General features: G+C 40.8%; 2 protein-coding genes and 1 pseudogene across 2 annotated transcripts; all 3 read left to right on the forward strand.

Moving 5' to 3' along the window:
* The first annotated feature begins 4,746 nt into the window (after nt 1–4,746).
* LOC114389767 lies at nt 4,747–6,189 on the forward strand. Its single transcript, XM_028350506.1, has one exon. The coding sequence runs from the start codon at nt 4,747–4,749 to the stop codon at nt 6,187–6,189; it is 1,443 nt and encodes a 480-aa protein (XP_028206307.1).
* A 194-nt stretch (nt 6,190–6,383) lies between these two features.
* On the forward strand, nt 6,384–7,643 carry LOC114389768 (the record flags this gene model as incomplete). The annotated part of the gene is made up of 1 exon (XM_028350507.1): nt 6,384–7,643. A coding segment is annotated over exon 1 (1,086 nt), but the record flags the coding sequence as incomplete, so codon positions are not given.
* LOC114389728 lies at nt 7,607–13,759 on the forward strand (annotated as a pseudogene).
* Nucleotides 13,760–17,238: the final 3,479 nt, after the last annotated feature.

Consider the following 17,238-nt stretch of genomic DNA (forward strand, 5'->3'; position numbering starts at 1 on the left):
TAAGTTGTGATAATTCTGAGAAGTGGTTAAATGCCATGAAAGAAGAGATAAATTCCATGGAACATAATGGTGTTTGGGACCTTGTAGAATTGCCAAAGGGTTGTAAGAGAATTGGTTGTAAGTGGGTCTTCAAGACTAAACGTGACTCTCATGGAAACCTTGAACGTTTCTAGGCTAGACTTGTTGCTAAGGAATTTACTCAGAAAAATGACATTGATTATAAAGAGACGTTTTCACCAGTCTCACGAAAAGATTCTTTTAGGATTATCATGACATTTGTAGTCCATTATGACTTGGAGCTACATCAGATGGATGAGAAAGTTGTCTTTCTTAACGGAGATTTAGAGGAAAATGTTTATATAGAATAACCAATGGGGTTTTTAGTTGAAGGAAAGGAAGACATGGTGTGCAAATTAAATAAATCAATATACGGTCTTAAGCAAGCTTCCCGCCAATGGCATTTAAAGTTTAATGATATCATTGTTTTCTTTGGATTTAAGAAAAATATTGTTGATCGGTGTATATACCTAAAGGTCAATGTGAGTAAGGTTATTTTTTTAATTTTGTATATTGATGATATATTGCTTGCAACTAATGATCTTGGTCTTCTTCATGAGACTAAGAAGTTTCTCTATTGCAACTTTGAAATGAAAGATATGGGTGAGGCAAGCTATGTGATAGGGATAGAAATATTCCGAAATAGATCACAAGGATTGTTAGGCTTGTCTCAAAAAGCATATATCAATAAAGTACTATAGAGATTCAAGATGGAAAAATGTTCAACATCACCTGTTCCAATTCAAAAAGGAGACAAATTTAGTTTCACACAATGTCCTAGAAATGATTTGAAATGAAAACAAATGGTAGCAATTCCCTATGCATCAGTTGTTATTGCATCTACCATGGAAGCTGAATTTGTAGCATGTTTTGAGGCTACAATTCAAGCTAATTGGCTGTGGAACTTTATTTCAGGGCTTGGAATTATCGACAATATTGATAGGTCGTTAAAAATGTATTGTGATAACTCTGCGACAATATTTATCTCTAAGAATGACAAGTACTCTAAGGGTGTTAAGCATATGGAATTGAAGTACTTTGCTGTTGTCATACCCCATTTTTGACCCGTTTTTATTTCTTTTTTCTCGTCTTTTAAGCCGGAAATTTCCATCATTTCAGATGAAATTTCGGCAGGGAGGTATTTTAAAATACCTCATTTTTGTTTTGAAGACGCCCCTTTTTTATTATTATTATTTATTTATTTACCTTTTTTATTATTATTATTATTTTTATTTTTAGTTATTATTTTCTTTTCTTTTCCTTTCCTGTTATTAAGTGTTTTTTATTATTTCCGTTTTTTTTATTAATATCTTTATTAGTATCTTCTTTTCGTTTTTTTTCGTTTTTTTATTATTATTATTATTTTATTTTTTAGTTTATTTTATTTTATTTTTATTTTGCTGTTTTTTTTTTTTTTTTTTTTTTTTTTTTCCTTTTCCTTTCCTTTTTTCTTTTTTTTCTTTTCGGTTTTCTCGGTCCAGGCCCAGAGGGGCTCTTCGTTTTTTTACCCTAATTATGTCCTTTAAATGCTGCATTAATTACTGTGCATGTCAGAGGGAGAGAGAGGGCAGAGGTGAATACGAACAGTCGGAATACCAACAGCCAAGCCACCACTAACCATCGGCCTAGCCACCGCTCAACACCACCCTCCCCCTCCGTGAACCACTAGCCACCACCAGCCACCACTCAGCAACACCCTCCTCCTCCGTGAACCACCAACAAAAACAAAAAAAAAACCAAAATCATCTTGCTCATAAAATCAAAACATTAGAACAGAAATCCCTGCAAACACAGTAACCCACTCACTCATGCGGCCTAAAGCCTACACCAACCACCACTAGCGGCCAAGCCCACACCAAACACCACCAACCACAAGCACCGCGTCAAACACCCACACCCACACAACCACAAGCACCGCGTCAAACACCCACACCCACACAACCACAAGCACTGCGTCAAACACCCACACCCACAACCCAAGCTGTAACCGTTTTCACTCTGAAGCTTAAACGATAACATAAGGACAAAGGTAGTTCACCTTTTTTTCTAAGATTCAAGGCTAGATCTAGGCTTTATCAGTGTTGGTTTTCAAAAAATAACGGTGGATTTGAGGACTAGGAGAAAAAAGGAATTCAGAACATGTAGTTTTTTTAAAAAAGGAGGAGACTCTGTTTCCGACGCGGCGGCGCCGCCACCCATGGCCGGCCAGCCACTGCGCCGGTAAACAACTTCCGGCGGTGTGTGCTAGAGAGAGAAGAGAGAAAAAGGGAAGAGAGAAAAGAGAAGAGAGAGAAAAGTTTTTTAAAAATGGGAAAAAACCGGCCCCGAGCCCTTATATAGAGGCCGGACCGGTTCGGTTTTTTTTTCCTTGGACCAAACCGGTCCGGTTCTCCTTTTTTGGCCCGCTGGACTCACCTCTGGCCCATTTTTTTTTTTTTTCTTTTCTCTTTTTCTTCTTTTCCGATTCCTACTCTCACCCCCTTTTTTCCTTACTGCACCCTTTTCTTTTTCTTTTTTTACGCACCATATTTATTTTATGTCTTGCATTTTTATTTTTACGCATCATATTTAATTTTATGCCTTGCATTTTTATTTTCTTTATTTATTTTCCAGCATCATGTTTAATTGTTTGTCTTGCATTTTATTTTCCAGCCACATATTTATTTTTGTCTTGCACTTATATTTTCTTTATTTTATGTACCCTATTTATTTTTGCCTTGCATTTTATTTTTATGTCTCGCATTCTTTTTAGCATCATATTTATTTTCTGTATTGCATTTTTATTTTCGTTTTATTTTATTTTCAGCATCATACTTATTTTATGTTTTGCTTTTTTTTTATTATTTTATTTTGTTTATTTTTTATTCTATGCATCATATTTACTTTATGTCTTGCATTTTTTTATTTTTTAGCATCATGTTTATTTTATGTCTTGCATTTTTATTTTCATTTTTTTTATTTTATTTATTTCCAGCATTATATTTATTTTTATGTCTTGCATTTCATTTTCTTTATTTATTTTATGCACCATATGTATTTATTGTTTTGTATTTCATGCATTTTATTATTTCTTCCATCATATTTATTTTAATGCATTTGCAATTTTTATTTATTATTGCCAATTAGAATGTATCTAGGTCCAATGTAAAAAAAAAAAAAAAAAAAAAAAAAAAAATGAGAATCTGCACCGACACTCACATTTATTTTTATGTTTCCCGCCGAGGACGATCATGTGATTTGAACCGTATCCGAGGAAAAGGGACCCTCACTTGATCCAACGTCATTTTAAGGGATCCGGCGCGTTTAGACTTATCTCCGCATAATTAAAAAAAAAAAAAAAAAAAAAAAAAAAAAACAAAAACTTTCCATAATCAAAATTTCAAAAAAAAGGGTCAATCTTTTCTTTCTTTCTTAATCAAATCTTTAATCAATCTTTAATCAATCAAAACATTTTTTCTAATTTAAAATCAATCGAACTCACTTCTTTTATTTCTTCTATGCCTTTTCGGCCTCTTACCTTGCCTAAACTCTTCTTTTTTCGAACTTTAAAATCAATCAAAACCAATCACTTGACTTTCTACTCCGAACTACATGATTTTGATCCCATTCGGGTATGTAGGCAAAAGACTTTGTCTTCCCAAATCAAATAAAAATAAACAAAAACTTTTTTCTTCTCCTTTCTTTCGAACCCACCTCTTTAATCTTTCCACACTTGAGCATTTATTTCCAAACAAATAATTAATTTAGCATAAAGATAAAATAAGCAAGAGGTTCCTATAGAGTACTATAGACGTTTAGGGTGCTAGTACCTTCCCTTTGCGTAACCAACCCCCGGACCTTTGATCTCTCAAAAATAGGGTTTTTCGAGCTTTCTCCCTTTTCTTCGGAAAAATAAAAGATCGGTGGTGATCTTAAAAATGCGAGTCAATGCTAATCAATAGCTTGATATCAAAAAATCACCGCGACAGAAAATGGCGACTCCACTGGGGATCACACTCCTAAGTGGGTTAAACCTATCTTGTTTTTTCATCTTTATGCTTTGTTATTATTTGAAACTGTAAATACGTGCTTAAGTGTTTATCTTTTACGTGAGTGGTGAGATAAGTCCTACACCCGGACTTGAGGGAAACATAAGATAGGATGGTGGTATAATCATAGTGTCTTTCCGAGAGTGAGTTTCGGATGTGGCACATGTGATAACCCCGCTCAATGGAGGGATCTTGGGAATATTACTATGTTGGCATGAGTAGTCGTGTTCAGCATTAATATTTCCAAGCGACCTATGAAGTTGAGGACCTTTAGTTACCTTTAACCCATCTTAGCCTTTTAGGACGTAGTGCGGTGGCTAATCAAGAGTAGTCTTGAATTGGTTGATACGCGATACTACACTCAAACGAGGCTTTCCTATGGACATTGTTGGACCGGGAGTAGTCCCGCAATCCGACAATATCCGGAAGTGGTCAATGACTTTGGGAACTTGGTAGAACCCGTGATACAGGTACATATGAAACCATAGTCCTTACCAAATGACGTGTTTACCCTTAACTCCAACATTTTGGATTTAACTTCACCATGTTTTCTCCATACTGTGGCATAACCATGCATACATGCATCCATGCATAAACTCTTTTTTTTTTTTCATCCAAATTATCGAAGGACTTAGACAAGCTTTTTGTAAACTTTGTAGATATGGACATCCCACTGAGAAGCACTAGGAAGTACCTTTTCAAAAAAACAGACCTGTTGAGATTAAGGGAGCTAGCATCTTTAGTAAGTGATCCAGTTGATTTTCAAGCTCATCATGGGAAGTTGCTCAGAATTCTTAGAGTAGATGTTGAGGAAGGATGCCTAGAGACCCTGGTTCAGTTCTATGACCCGCTCTACCATTGCTTCACATTTCCCGATTACCAGCTTGTCCCCACACTTGAAGAGTACTCCTACCTAGTAGGTTTACCTGTGCCAGACAAGATACCTTTCCATGGTTTTGAGCCTACCCCTAAACCCTCCGACATCGCAGCCGCCCTCCATCTTAAAACCTCCATCATCCAAGCAAACCTTACCTCTAAAGGAGGCCTCCAAGGTCTTCCCACCCACTTCCTCTACCAACAAGCCTCCATATTTGCTGAAGCAGCTAGTATACTTGCCTTCCATTCTATCCTAGCCCTCCTTATATATGGCCTTTTATTCTTCCCAAATGTTGACAACTTCATCGATATCAATGCCATTAAAATCTTTCTTACAAAGAACCCCGTACCCACTCTACTCGCCGATACCTACCATTCTATCCATGACCGTACCCAGGCTGGCCGGGGAACCATTTCTTGTTGTGCACCTTTACTCTATCAATGGTTTACCTTCCACTTACCTCAATCCCGTGCCTTCAAGATCAATGATGACAAGCTTTCCTGGCCTCGCCGAATCATGACTCTTGACCCATCTGACATTGTTTGGTACCAAGCAGCTAGTGATGTTGGAGAGATTATTGTGAGTTGTGGTGAATATCCCAACGTACCTCTTTTGGGTATGCGTGGCGGAATTAGCTACAACCCACTCCTCGCTCGACGACAATTTGGGTACCCGATAAAGACAAAACCGAACAACCTTGCCTTGACTAATGAATTCTATCTTAACCATGGTGATCACTCGAACAAAAGGGAAAGATTCGCACAAGCTTGGAGCGCTATCCGCAGACTCAACAGAAGTCAGTTGGGAAAGAAATCAGACTATGTGCACGAATCTTATACCCAGTGGATTATTGATAGGACCAAGAGCTTTGGCCTACCCTACCGCTTACCTAGATACCTATCGTCCACCATCCCACCATCATCCTTGCCTATCCCCTTTGACACTAAGGAGGAGTTTCATGAACAATTAACCAAAGAAAGGCAAGAAAAAGAAACTTGGAAGAGGAGATGCCAGGAGCTAGAGCAAGAGAATGAGACTTTGAAAGGGAAGATAGCCCAACAGAGCCGTGAGCTTTTTATCCAGAACCAGAGGATGATTGAGAAGGACGACTTGCTTCGTCGGAAAGACGTTTTGCTCCACCAAGATGCTAGAAGGAAGAGGAAGTTTATGGACTTGTTCTCCCGTGCACATTCAGATTCCGAGGACCCATCTACTCCGGGAGTTTGAGTCTGAAGTTCTTAGGACCTTATGTTTAGATTTTAGCTCCCGAAATCTCTTGACTTGTAAAAAAAAAAAAAAAAAAAAAAAAAAAAAAAAAAAAAAAATCTTTGTAATATTCCAATGCTTAAGTGAGGTGTTTCAGTTTATGATGTTTACAATTTCTCTAACAAGTTCTTCGATAATAATTTGTCCCCTTTCTTTTTGCATAAGCATAAGCATGCATCATGTTGCATTCATAGTTTCTAAATCGAGTCTCACACTGTGTTCACTACTTCAAAAGGGGGGAGTCAATCAGCCGCCGCCCAAGGAAAGTGGCTCGGCGAATTCTCCACAAACCAACTCGCGTTTACAACACCAGGGCCAATCGGAAGAGGATGGATATAGTTGAACAAGAAAATCAGAGTCTCAGGGAGGAGGTTGCCACTTTACGAGAGGGAATGGATAGGTTGACGACTATGATGAGTGCACTCCTGTCCGCCCAGAACTCTCAAGCTGCCGCCGCTGCTGTAGAGCAGCCTGTGGTGAGCACAACCCCGCTATCTACAGTGACTTCTCCACCCCTCTTTTTGCCTCCAGGTTGTACATGGGGAATGCCACCTCCAGTCTGTGGAAGCCCCCAGCCCGCTGTATCTGAAGTTCCACCTCCTTTTGCTCAGCAGTCAGCACCAGTTCCGCAACCCAGTACCTCTTTCCCTCAAGCTGCAATGACTTATTCAGCTCCACTGATTCACACTATTCAACAAGAGGTTGAACCAATTTTCCAAGCTGAAAATGTTGTAGCCTTCGACAAGATGGAAGAACTCCAAGAAAGATTTGATGGTATGCAAAGGGAAGTCGAAGCCCTCCGAGGAAGAGATCTGTTCGGGAAGGACGCCTGTGAATTATGCTTGGTCCCAAATGTTACTATCCCACACAAGTTCAAGGTGCCAGACTTCGAGAAGTATAAAGGGAACTCTTGTCCCCGCAGTCACTTGGTGATGTACGCGCGGAAAATGTCCATGTATACTGACAATCATAAGCTGCTTATTCATTTCTTTCAGGACAGCCTAACTGGGGCCGCTCTGAAGTGGTATATGAATTTGGACAGTGCGAGCATTCGTACTTTCAATGACCTGGGTGAAGCGTTCATCCGGCAGTATAAGTACAATTTGGACATGGCCCCAGATCGTGATCAGCTCCGTGCGATGACACAAAAAGAGAAGGAAACGTTCAAGGAGTATGCCCAACGTTGGAGGGAAGTGGCTGCCCAGATTGTCCCGCCGTTGGAAGAAAGGGAAATGACCAAAATATTTTTGAAGACCCTGAGCCAGTTTTATTACGAGAAAATGGTTGCAAGTGCACCAACAGACTTCACCGAAATGGTCAACATGGGGGTGCGATTAGAGGAAGGTGTCCGAGAGGGACGTTTGACTGGGGAAAGTGTCCCTGCTGCAAGCAATGCCAAGAAGTTTGGAGGCCACTTTGCGAAGAAGAAAGATCAAGAGGTGGGGATGGTAGCTCATGGTAAGCCTCAGCAGAATTTCACCCCATATCGTCAGGTTGCGAATGTCGCATCCGCTATCCCAAACCCATCATATCACCAACAAAGGCCACATTACCCCTACCCATACCCTCCACAACAATACCCTCCACAACAATACCCTCCACAACAATACCCTCCACAGCAATACCATCAGCCACAATACCCTCAAAAACAACAAAATCGCCCGCAAACCCCCCCAACAACCATATCACTCACAAAACCGCCAGAAAACAACCTTTGATCCAATCCCGATGAAATATGCTGACTTACTCCCCGCCCTGCTCGCCAAAAACCTTGTCCAGGTCAGAACACCCCCTCGTACACCAGATGTTTTACCTCCCTGGTTTCGTCATGATTTAACCTGCGCTTTCCACCAAGGGGCCCCAGGTCATGACGTTGAAAACTGCTATGTCCTGAAGAATGAAGTGCAAAAACTAGTCCGGGCCAACTTGCTATCCTTTAAAGATCAGAATCCCAATGTTCAGGCGAACCCTCTACCGAACCATGGGCCTGCTGTTAACATGATACAAGATTGTGATGAAGACGGTGTCATCCTGAACGTCCAGCACGTTCGAACTCCCCTGGTCCCAATACATATCAAGATGTGCGAGGCAGCTCTGTTTGACCATGATCATGCAGCGTGTGAAATATGTCCGGTGAATGTAAAAGGATGCCCTAAGGTACAAGAGGACGTACAAGGGCTGATAGACAGCAGAGAACTTATCATCACGAGGAAGGACAAAGAAGTGTGCGTCATCACCCCCGAGTTTCAGCGGTTGGAAATAAGCTATAACAGTGGGGAATCAACTACTACTCCACTGGTGATTAGCTTGCCAGGACCTATGCCGTATGCTTCCCTAAAAGCGGTCCCTTACAAGTATAGTGCCACGATGTTGGAAGGTGGACAGGAGGTGCCTTTGCCCTCTCTAACTCCTGCGGTTTCTGTGGACAACGTTGCTAATGACGGTAAAGTTCTGAGGAATGGACGTGTTATCCCCACATTGTTTGCAAAGAAAGTGAATGATCCGGCAGTTAAACAGGTGACAGTGAACGGCCCCGGTACAAGGAAGGAAGTAGGCCAATCCAATGCGACTAGTAAGAATTCTGATCATGACGAAATTCTGAAACTGATCCAGAAGAGTGAGTATAAAGTAGTAGACCAGCTGCTGCAAACTCCCTCTAAGATATCCATTTTGTCTCTGCTATTGAACTCAGAAGCACACCGTGAGGCTCTAATGAAGGTGTTGGACCAAGCTTTTGTGGAGAGGGACGTGACTGTTAATCAATTGGACAGTATAGTAGGAAACATTACTGCCTGCAATAATTTGAGTTTTAGTGATGAAGAACTTCCTGAGGAGGGGAGGAACCACAATCTGGCGTTACATATATCGGTGAACTGCAAGTCAGATGCTCTGTCGAATGTACTTGTGGACACTGGTTCCTCATTGAATGTGATGGCCAAATCCACATTAGATCAACTTTCCTACCGGGGGCCTCCCATGAGAAGAAGCGGGGTGGTTGTCAAAGCGTTTGATGGATCAAGAAAGTCTGTTATCGGGGAGGTTGATTTGCCCATTACAATTGGGCCGTTTGTTTTCCAAATTACATTCCAGGTGATGGATATCCAAGCCGCATACAGTTGCCTTTTGGGTAGGCCATGGATCCATGGAGCTGGGGCCGTGACGTCCACCTTGCATCAAAAGCTGAAGTTTGTCAGAAATGGGAAATTGATCACTGTGAGTGGAGAGGAAGCCTTGTTGGTTAGTCATTTGTCAGCTTTTTCCTTTATTGGTGCTGATGAAACAGAAGGAACCTCTTTCCAAGGCCTGACTTTAGAGGGTAAAAAGCCAGAGAAAAATGAAGTATCTTTTGCTACTTGGAAGAGCGCACAGAAAGTGGTGCAGGAAGGAACAGGTGTAGGATGGGGAAAAGTTGTGCAGTTGCTGGAGAGTAAAAACCGTGAAGGACTGGGATTTGCTTCTTCTGCAGGATCCGCAACGAACAGTGTTGGATCAAGCTCCATTACTAGCACCTTTTGTAGCGCCGGGTTCATCAACAACTCGCCAGAAGCCAATGCTGTCTTGGAAGATGTTCCTGAAGAGATAGTACTTGCATTTGTCACACCTGGAAAATTTGTTCGCAACTGGGACGCGGTTGACATCCCTTCAGTAGTTCATGCATCAAAGTAATGTGTCTTTGTTTTTTCTGTTTGTTTGTTTTTCAAAAAAGATCCTTTCGTCTTGCCCAGGACGAAAGCGCAATCATGTAGGGCTGTTTTGTTTCAAGCACTACTCTTATTAATGGAAAATGTGGTTTATCCTGATATCTATGCTTATTGCTCTTTCTGGAAAATGGTAACACAAAAAACCCAAAATATTTTATTTTTGTTTTCTGATTTCAATTAATTATAAAAAGTCTGCATTGTTCACTCATTTTCTAAAGTCAATCATCAATCATATGCAGACTAGGCATTTATGAGCCCGTTGAACATAATAACCCTGCACTCTCTCCCAACTTCGAATCTCCTGTCTACGAGGCTGAAGAGGAGAAGGATGATGAAATCCCATAGGAACTTGCTCGGTTATTGGAATATGAAAAGAAAACCATTCGGCCTCATGAGGAGATAGTAGAGGTGATTAACTTGGGAACCAAGGAAGATAAGAAGGAAGTCAAGATTGGGGCATCGCTTGAGGCAACTGTCAAACGAAGGGTGATTGAATTACTCAAAGAATATGCCGATGTGTTCGCATGGTCGTACCAGGATATGCCCGGCTTGGATCCCCGTATTGTGGAGCACCGTTTGCCTTTGAAGCCCGAATGCCCACCGGTCAAGCAGAAATTGAGAAGAACTCGCCCTGACATGGCTCTCAAGATCAAAGAGGAAGTACAGAAGCAGATCGATGCAGGTTTTCTTGTCACATCAGAGTATCCTCAATGGTTAGCCAACATAGTGCCTGTTCCAAAGAGGGACGGCAAGGTCAGGATGTGCGTCGACTACCGAGATTTGAACAAGGCTAGTCCGAAAGATGACTTTCCTCTACCTCACATCGATGTATTGGTTGACAGCGCTGCAAAGTCCAAGGTCTTCTCCTTCATGGACGGTTTCTCTGGGTACAATCAGATCAAGATGGCAGTCGAAGATAGAGAAAAGACATCTTTCATCACGCCTTGGGGCACCTTTTGTTACAGGGTAATGCCCTTTGGGTTGATAAATGCAGGTGCCACTTACCAAAGAGGCATGACCACTCTCTTTCATGACATGATGCACAAAGAGATAGAAGTGTACGTGGATGATATGATTGTCAAGTCAGGCACTGAAGAAGAACATGTCGAGTACTTGCTGAAGATGTTTCAACGGCTGAGAAAGTACCAACTTCGACTGAATCCCAACAAATGTACCTTTGGTGTTAGATCTGGAAAACTCTTAGGTTTCATTGTCAGTCAGAAAGGTATTGAAGTAGATCCTGACAAGGTCAGGGCCATTAGAGAAATGCCGGTTCCACAAACAGAGAAACAAGTGAGAGGTTTTCTTGGGCGTCTAAATTACATTTCTCGTTTCATCTCACACATGACAGCCACGTGCGGACCTATATTCAAGTTGCTTCGAAAAGATCAAGGGGTTGTTTGGACCGAAGATTGTCAAAAGGCTTTTGATAGTATCAAGAATTATCTGCTAGAACCTCCAATTCTTATACCTCCAGTTGAAGGAAGGCCTCTGATTATGTACTTGACTGTGTTAGAAGATTCTATGGGCTGTGTGCTCGGACAACAGGATGAGACCGGAAGGAAAGAACATGCCATCTACTACTTGAGCAAGAAGTTTACCGATTGTGAGTCCAGGTACTCCCTACTTGAGAAAACTTGTTGTGCACTAGCCTGGGCTGCCAAGCGTCTTCGTCACTACATGATTAACCACACCACCTGGCTAATATCCAAAATGGACCCGATCAAGTATATCTTTGAGAAACCCGCTCTGACAGGAAGAATTGCTCGTTGGCAGATGTTGTTATCCGAGTATGATATCGAATACCGCACCCGGAAAGCAATTAAGGGAAGTGTTCTTGCTGATCATTTGGCTCACCAACCAATTGAGGACTATCAACCCATCAAGTTTGACTTTCCTGATGAAGAGATTATGCACTTGAAGATGAAGGATTGTGATGAACCATTGCTTGGAGAAGGTCCAGATCCCGAGTCTAGATGGGGTTTGATTTTTGATGGAGCCGTGAATGTCTTTGGCAATGGAATTGGGGCAGTTATTATCACTCCTGAAGGTAATCATCTCCCTTTCGCTGCAAGGTTACAGTTTGATTGCACCAACAATGTGGCAGAGTATGAAGCATGTATCCTGGGCATTGAAAAAGCCATTGACTTGAAAATCAAGAACCTTGACATTTACGGGGATTCAGCTCTCGTAATCAACCAAATCAAAGGAGAATGGGAAACTCGCCACCCCGGCTTGATTCCATACAAAGATTATGCGAGGCATTTGCTAACCTTCTTCAACAAAGTGGAGCTTCACCACATCCCTCGTGATGAGAACCAGATGGCAGATGCGTTAGCAACTTTATCCTCCATGTACGAAGTGAATCACCGGAATAATTTGCCAACAATCAGAATTCAGCGCCTCGAGAGGCCCGCTCACGTGTTTGCAGTCGAAGAGGTTGTTGACGATAAACCCTGGTTCCATGATATCAAGTGTTTCCTTTAAAGCCAGGAATATCCACCTGGAGCATCCAACAAAGACAGGAGAACTTTGAGAAGATTGTCTGGTAATTTCTTCCTAAATGGGGATGTTTTGTACAAAAGAAACTTTGACATGGTACTACTCAGGTGTGTGGATAAGCAAGAAGCAGAATTTTTGATGCACGAGGTACATGAAGGCTCCTTTGGAACTCACTCCAATGGACATGCAATGGCAAAGAAGTTGTTGAGAGCAGGTTACTACTGGATGTCGATGGAGACAGATTGTTGCAAGCACGCTAGGAAGTGCCACAAATGCCAGATTTATGCTGACAGAATTCATGTACCACCAACTACACTTAATGTTCTTTCTTCTCCATGGCCTTTCTCTATGTGGGGCATCGATATGATTGGTAGAATCGAACCGAAGGCTTCAAACGGGCATCGTTTCATTCTAGTGGCTATTGATTACTTCACCAAGTGGGTTGAAGCAGCATCTTATGCAAATGTGACTAAGCAAGTTGTGGTCCGCTTTATCAAGAATCAAATCATCTGCCGTTATGGTGTGCCCAACAGAATCATTACAGATAATGGAACGAACTTGAATAACAAGATGATGAAAGATTTGTGTGAAGAGTTCAAGATTGAGCATCACAATTCTTCTCCTTACAGACCTCAGATGAATGGCGCAGTTGAAGCTGCAAACAAGAATATCAAGAAGATAGTGCAGAAGATGGTGGTCACATACAAAGACTGGCATGAGATGCTACCGTATGCTTTGCATGGGTATCGCACTTCGGTGCGTACTTCAACAGGGGCAACCCCCTTCTCTTTGGTGTATGGTATGGAAGCAGTACTCCCTGTGGAGGTTGAGATTCCATCAATGAGAGTTCTAATGGAGGCCCAGTTATCAGAAGCTGAATGGTGCCAAAGCAGATATGATCAGTTGAATCTAATTGAAGAAAAACGCATGAAAGCCTTGTGCCACGGACAACTTTATCAACAGAGGATGAAGCAAGCTTTCGACAAGAAGGTTCGTCCTCGTGTGTTTCAAGAAGGAGATCTTGTGCTCAAGAAGGTTTTATCTTTCCAACCCGATTCTAGGGGCAAGTGGACGCCTAATTACGAAGGCCCATATGTCGTCAAGAGAACTTTCTCTGGTGGTGCACTGACTCTTACGACTATGGATGGGGATGAGCTCCCTCGTCCCGTGAATGCGGATGCAGTCAAGAAATACTTTGTCTAAAAATAAAAGAACAGCTCGATAAGTCGAAAACCCGAAAGGGCGGCTTAGGCAAAAATGAGCGTCTCGGTGGGTCGAAAACCCGAAAGGGCGGCCCAGGCAAAAATTAGAGACATCAAACAGAAAAATAATTAGCCTGATAGGTCGAAAACCCGAAAGGGCGATCTATGCAAAATTTAAGGACCAAAAGACAAAGTAACTGCATCGAGTTGATCTTCGTTCATTTGAGACACAATGGAATGTCAGGGAGACCCTGAATCTGAAGCATCCAAACAGTGGAATTCAAGGTTGTCAGAGGGAACAACGGTTATTGTGTTCAATGAACCTTCGATTTATATTTACCATTTTCCAAACTTTGTAAGATCAGTGGAGCCATGCCATTGGCAGGTCACCACTCTTTCAAATAAATTTGAGCCTGTTGCCTTTCATTTGGAATTCTCATTTATTCAGCTTATAAAACCTTTCCTTTTTATGGTAGCATTTGAAACAAAATATTTCTCAAAATCATAAATTTTCTTTCGTGTCTTTTTGAAAAGCACAAACAACAAAACACTTTTTCTTTGAACTCGTGAATAGATGAAGGGTGTGTCAACAGCTACCATGAGAATGGGTAAACCTTGCAGGTTGCACGAGGTCAATTGTTTTTTTCAAAAAAAAATAAAAATAAAAATTAAAAAAAAAATAAATAAATAAATAAATAAATAAATAAATAATAAGCATGACCACAGAAGCACCAGCTCTTCTACCATGTTTTTCGGATTGGCACGTTCTCCCCAAGAAATGTTTATTCCCCATCAGTTGCTGCGGACTTTACCCCGTCGCTATTTTGATATACCCTAGTGGCATCATCCCCATTGAAGGTTGCAGAGTGTTTGTGATGCGACGTCGGGTCACTTTCAATCTTACCTGTCCAACCTTGTTCCACCAAATCTATCATTCACACAATCATACAAGTCAATCCTCCATACAGTCATACAAGTCGTGTCGTCATTCGGGCATTCATACGTTCATGCGTATACACATTCATGCATATACAATAAAGACAATATCATGCGTACATGGCTGCATTAACCATCATGAGTCTTGCTTCATTTATCTTTTCATTTCAATCAATCATGAATAATTTGTAACCTTCTATTTCCCCGAGTGTCATCCCCAATGGGTCTGATCCAAAGGTGTCACCCTCTCTCCGTCAAGTGGCAATTTCTTTAATGAACAGCTTGTGCATCATTTGCCTCTGTTTCATGTCATCAGTTGATTAGTTCGGCAATAACCCGAACAGTTGACATTTATCTTTGTTTTTATCAGTTGACTAGTTCGGCAATAACCCGAACAGTTGACATCTATCTTTGTTTCTTATCAGTTAATTAGTTCGGCAATAACCCGAGCAGTTGACATCTATCTTTGTTTCTTATCAGTTAATTAGTTCGGCAATAACCCGAACAGTTGACATTTATCTTTGTTTTTATCAGTTGACTAGTTCGGCAATAACCCGAACAGTTGACATCTATCTTTGTTTCTTATCAGTTAATTAGTTCGGCAATAACCCGAGCAGTTGACATCTATCTTTGTTTCTTATCAGTTAATTAGTTCGGCAATAACCCGAGCAGTTGACATCTATCTTTGTTTCTTATCAGTTGACTAGTTCGGCAATAACCCGAGCAGTTGACATCTATCTTTGTTTCTTATCAGTTAATTAGTTCGGCAATAACCCGAGCAGTTGACATTTATCTTTGTTCTTATCAGTTAATTAGTTCGGCAATAACCCGAGCAGTTGACATTTATCTTTGTTTTTTGTCAGTTGACTAGTTCGGCAATAACCCGAACAGTTGACATTTATCTTTGTTTCTTATCAGTTGATTAGTTCGGCAATAACCCGGACAGTTGATATTTATCTTTGTTTTTTGTCAGTTGACTAGTTCGGCAATAACCTGAACAGTTGACATTTATCTTTGTTTCTTGTCAGTTGATTAGTTCAGCAATAACCTGAACAGTTGACATTTATCTTTGTTTCTTGTCAGTTGATCAGTTCGGCAATAACCCGGACAGTTGATATTTATCTTTGTTCCTTGTCAGTTGATCAGTTCGGCAATAACCCGGACAGTTGATATTTATCTTTGTTCCTCATCAGTTGGCTAGTTCGGCAATAACCCGGACAGTTGATATTTATCTTTGTTTTTTTTGTCAGATTGGCTAGTTCGGCAATAACCCGGACAGTTGATATTTATCTTTGTTTTTTGTCAGATTGGCTAGTTCGGCAATAACCCGAACAGTTAACATTTATCTTCAATTCTGGTCAGTTGGCTAGTTCGGCAATAACCCGAACATCTGACATTTATCTTTGTTCCTTTGTCGTCAGTGGCAGTTCGTCGTCAACCCGAACAGCTGACATTTACCCCCAGTAAAACCATGTGATCCCCAGTCGGACCCCTTTTCTTTAACAAAATCGGGTACCATTTGGTTTTGTTATTCCCAGTCGAGCCATTTACCTCGTCTTGCATTCATACTTGCATCGCAAGCATTCGCAACATTACGTGCATAACAGTGCATTCATAGCATTTTGTAGTTGAAATTGGTCAAAAATGGTGTACTCTGTATTTAAATCTCTTCGACCCGTCGCTTTAAAAGTTTCATTTTTGACCCGTTTTTATTTCTTTTTTCTCGTCTTTTAAGCCGGAAATTTCCATCATTTCAGATGAAATTTCGGCAGGGAGGTATTTTAAAATACCTCATTTTTGTTTTGAAGACGCCCCTTTTTTTATTATTATTATTTATTTATTTACCTTTTTTATTATTATTATTTTTTTTATTTTTAGTTATTATTTTCTTTTCTTTTCCTTTCCTGTTATTAAGTGTTTTTTATTATTTCCGTTTTTTTTATTAATATCTTTATTAGTATCTTCTTTTCGTTTTTTTTCGTTTTTTTATTATTATTATTATTTTATTTTTTAGTTTATTTTATTTTATTTTTATTTTGCTGTTTTTTTTTTTTTTTTTTTTTTTTTCCTTTTCCTTTCCTTTTTTTTTTTTTTTCTTTTCGGTTTTCTCGGTCCAGGCCCAGAGGGGCTCTTCGTTTTTTTACCCTAATTATGTCCTTTAAATGCTGCATTAATTACTGTGCATGTCAGAGGGAGAGAGAGGGCAGAGGTGAATACGAACAGTCGGAATACCAACAGCCAAGCCACCACTAACCATCGGCCTAGCCACCGCTCAACACCACCCTCCCCCTCCGTGAACCACTAGCCACCACCAGCCACCACTCAGCAACACCCTCCTCCTCCGTGAACCACCAACAAAAACAAAAAAAAAACCAAAATCATCTTGCTCATAAAATCAAAACATTAGAACAGAAATCCCTGCAAACACAGTAACCCACTCACTCATGCGGCCTAAAGCCTACACCAACCACCACTAGCGGCCAAGCCCACACCAAACACCACCAACCACAAGCACCGCGTCAAACACCCACACCCACACAACCACAAGCACCGCGTCAAACACCCACACCCACACAACCACAAGCACTGCGTCAAACACCCACACCCACAACCCAAGCTGTAACCGTTTTCACTCTGAAGCTTAAACGATAACATAAGGACAAAGGTAG

This window comes from Glycine soja, chromosome 16 (genome assembly GCF_004193775.1).
Source record: "Glycine soja cultivar W05 chromosome 16, ASM419377v2, whole genome shotgun sequence".
Taxonomy (NCBI): Eukaryota; Viridiplantae; Streptophyta; class Magnoliopsida; order Fabales; family Fabaceae; genus Glycine; species Glycine soja.

What these genes read in the sequence shown, in the direction of transcription:
- LOC114389767 (XM_028350506.1), top strand. Translation starts at nt 4,747, where the DNA reads ATGGACATCCCACTGAGAAGCACTAGGAAGTACCTTTTCAAAAAAACA.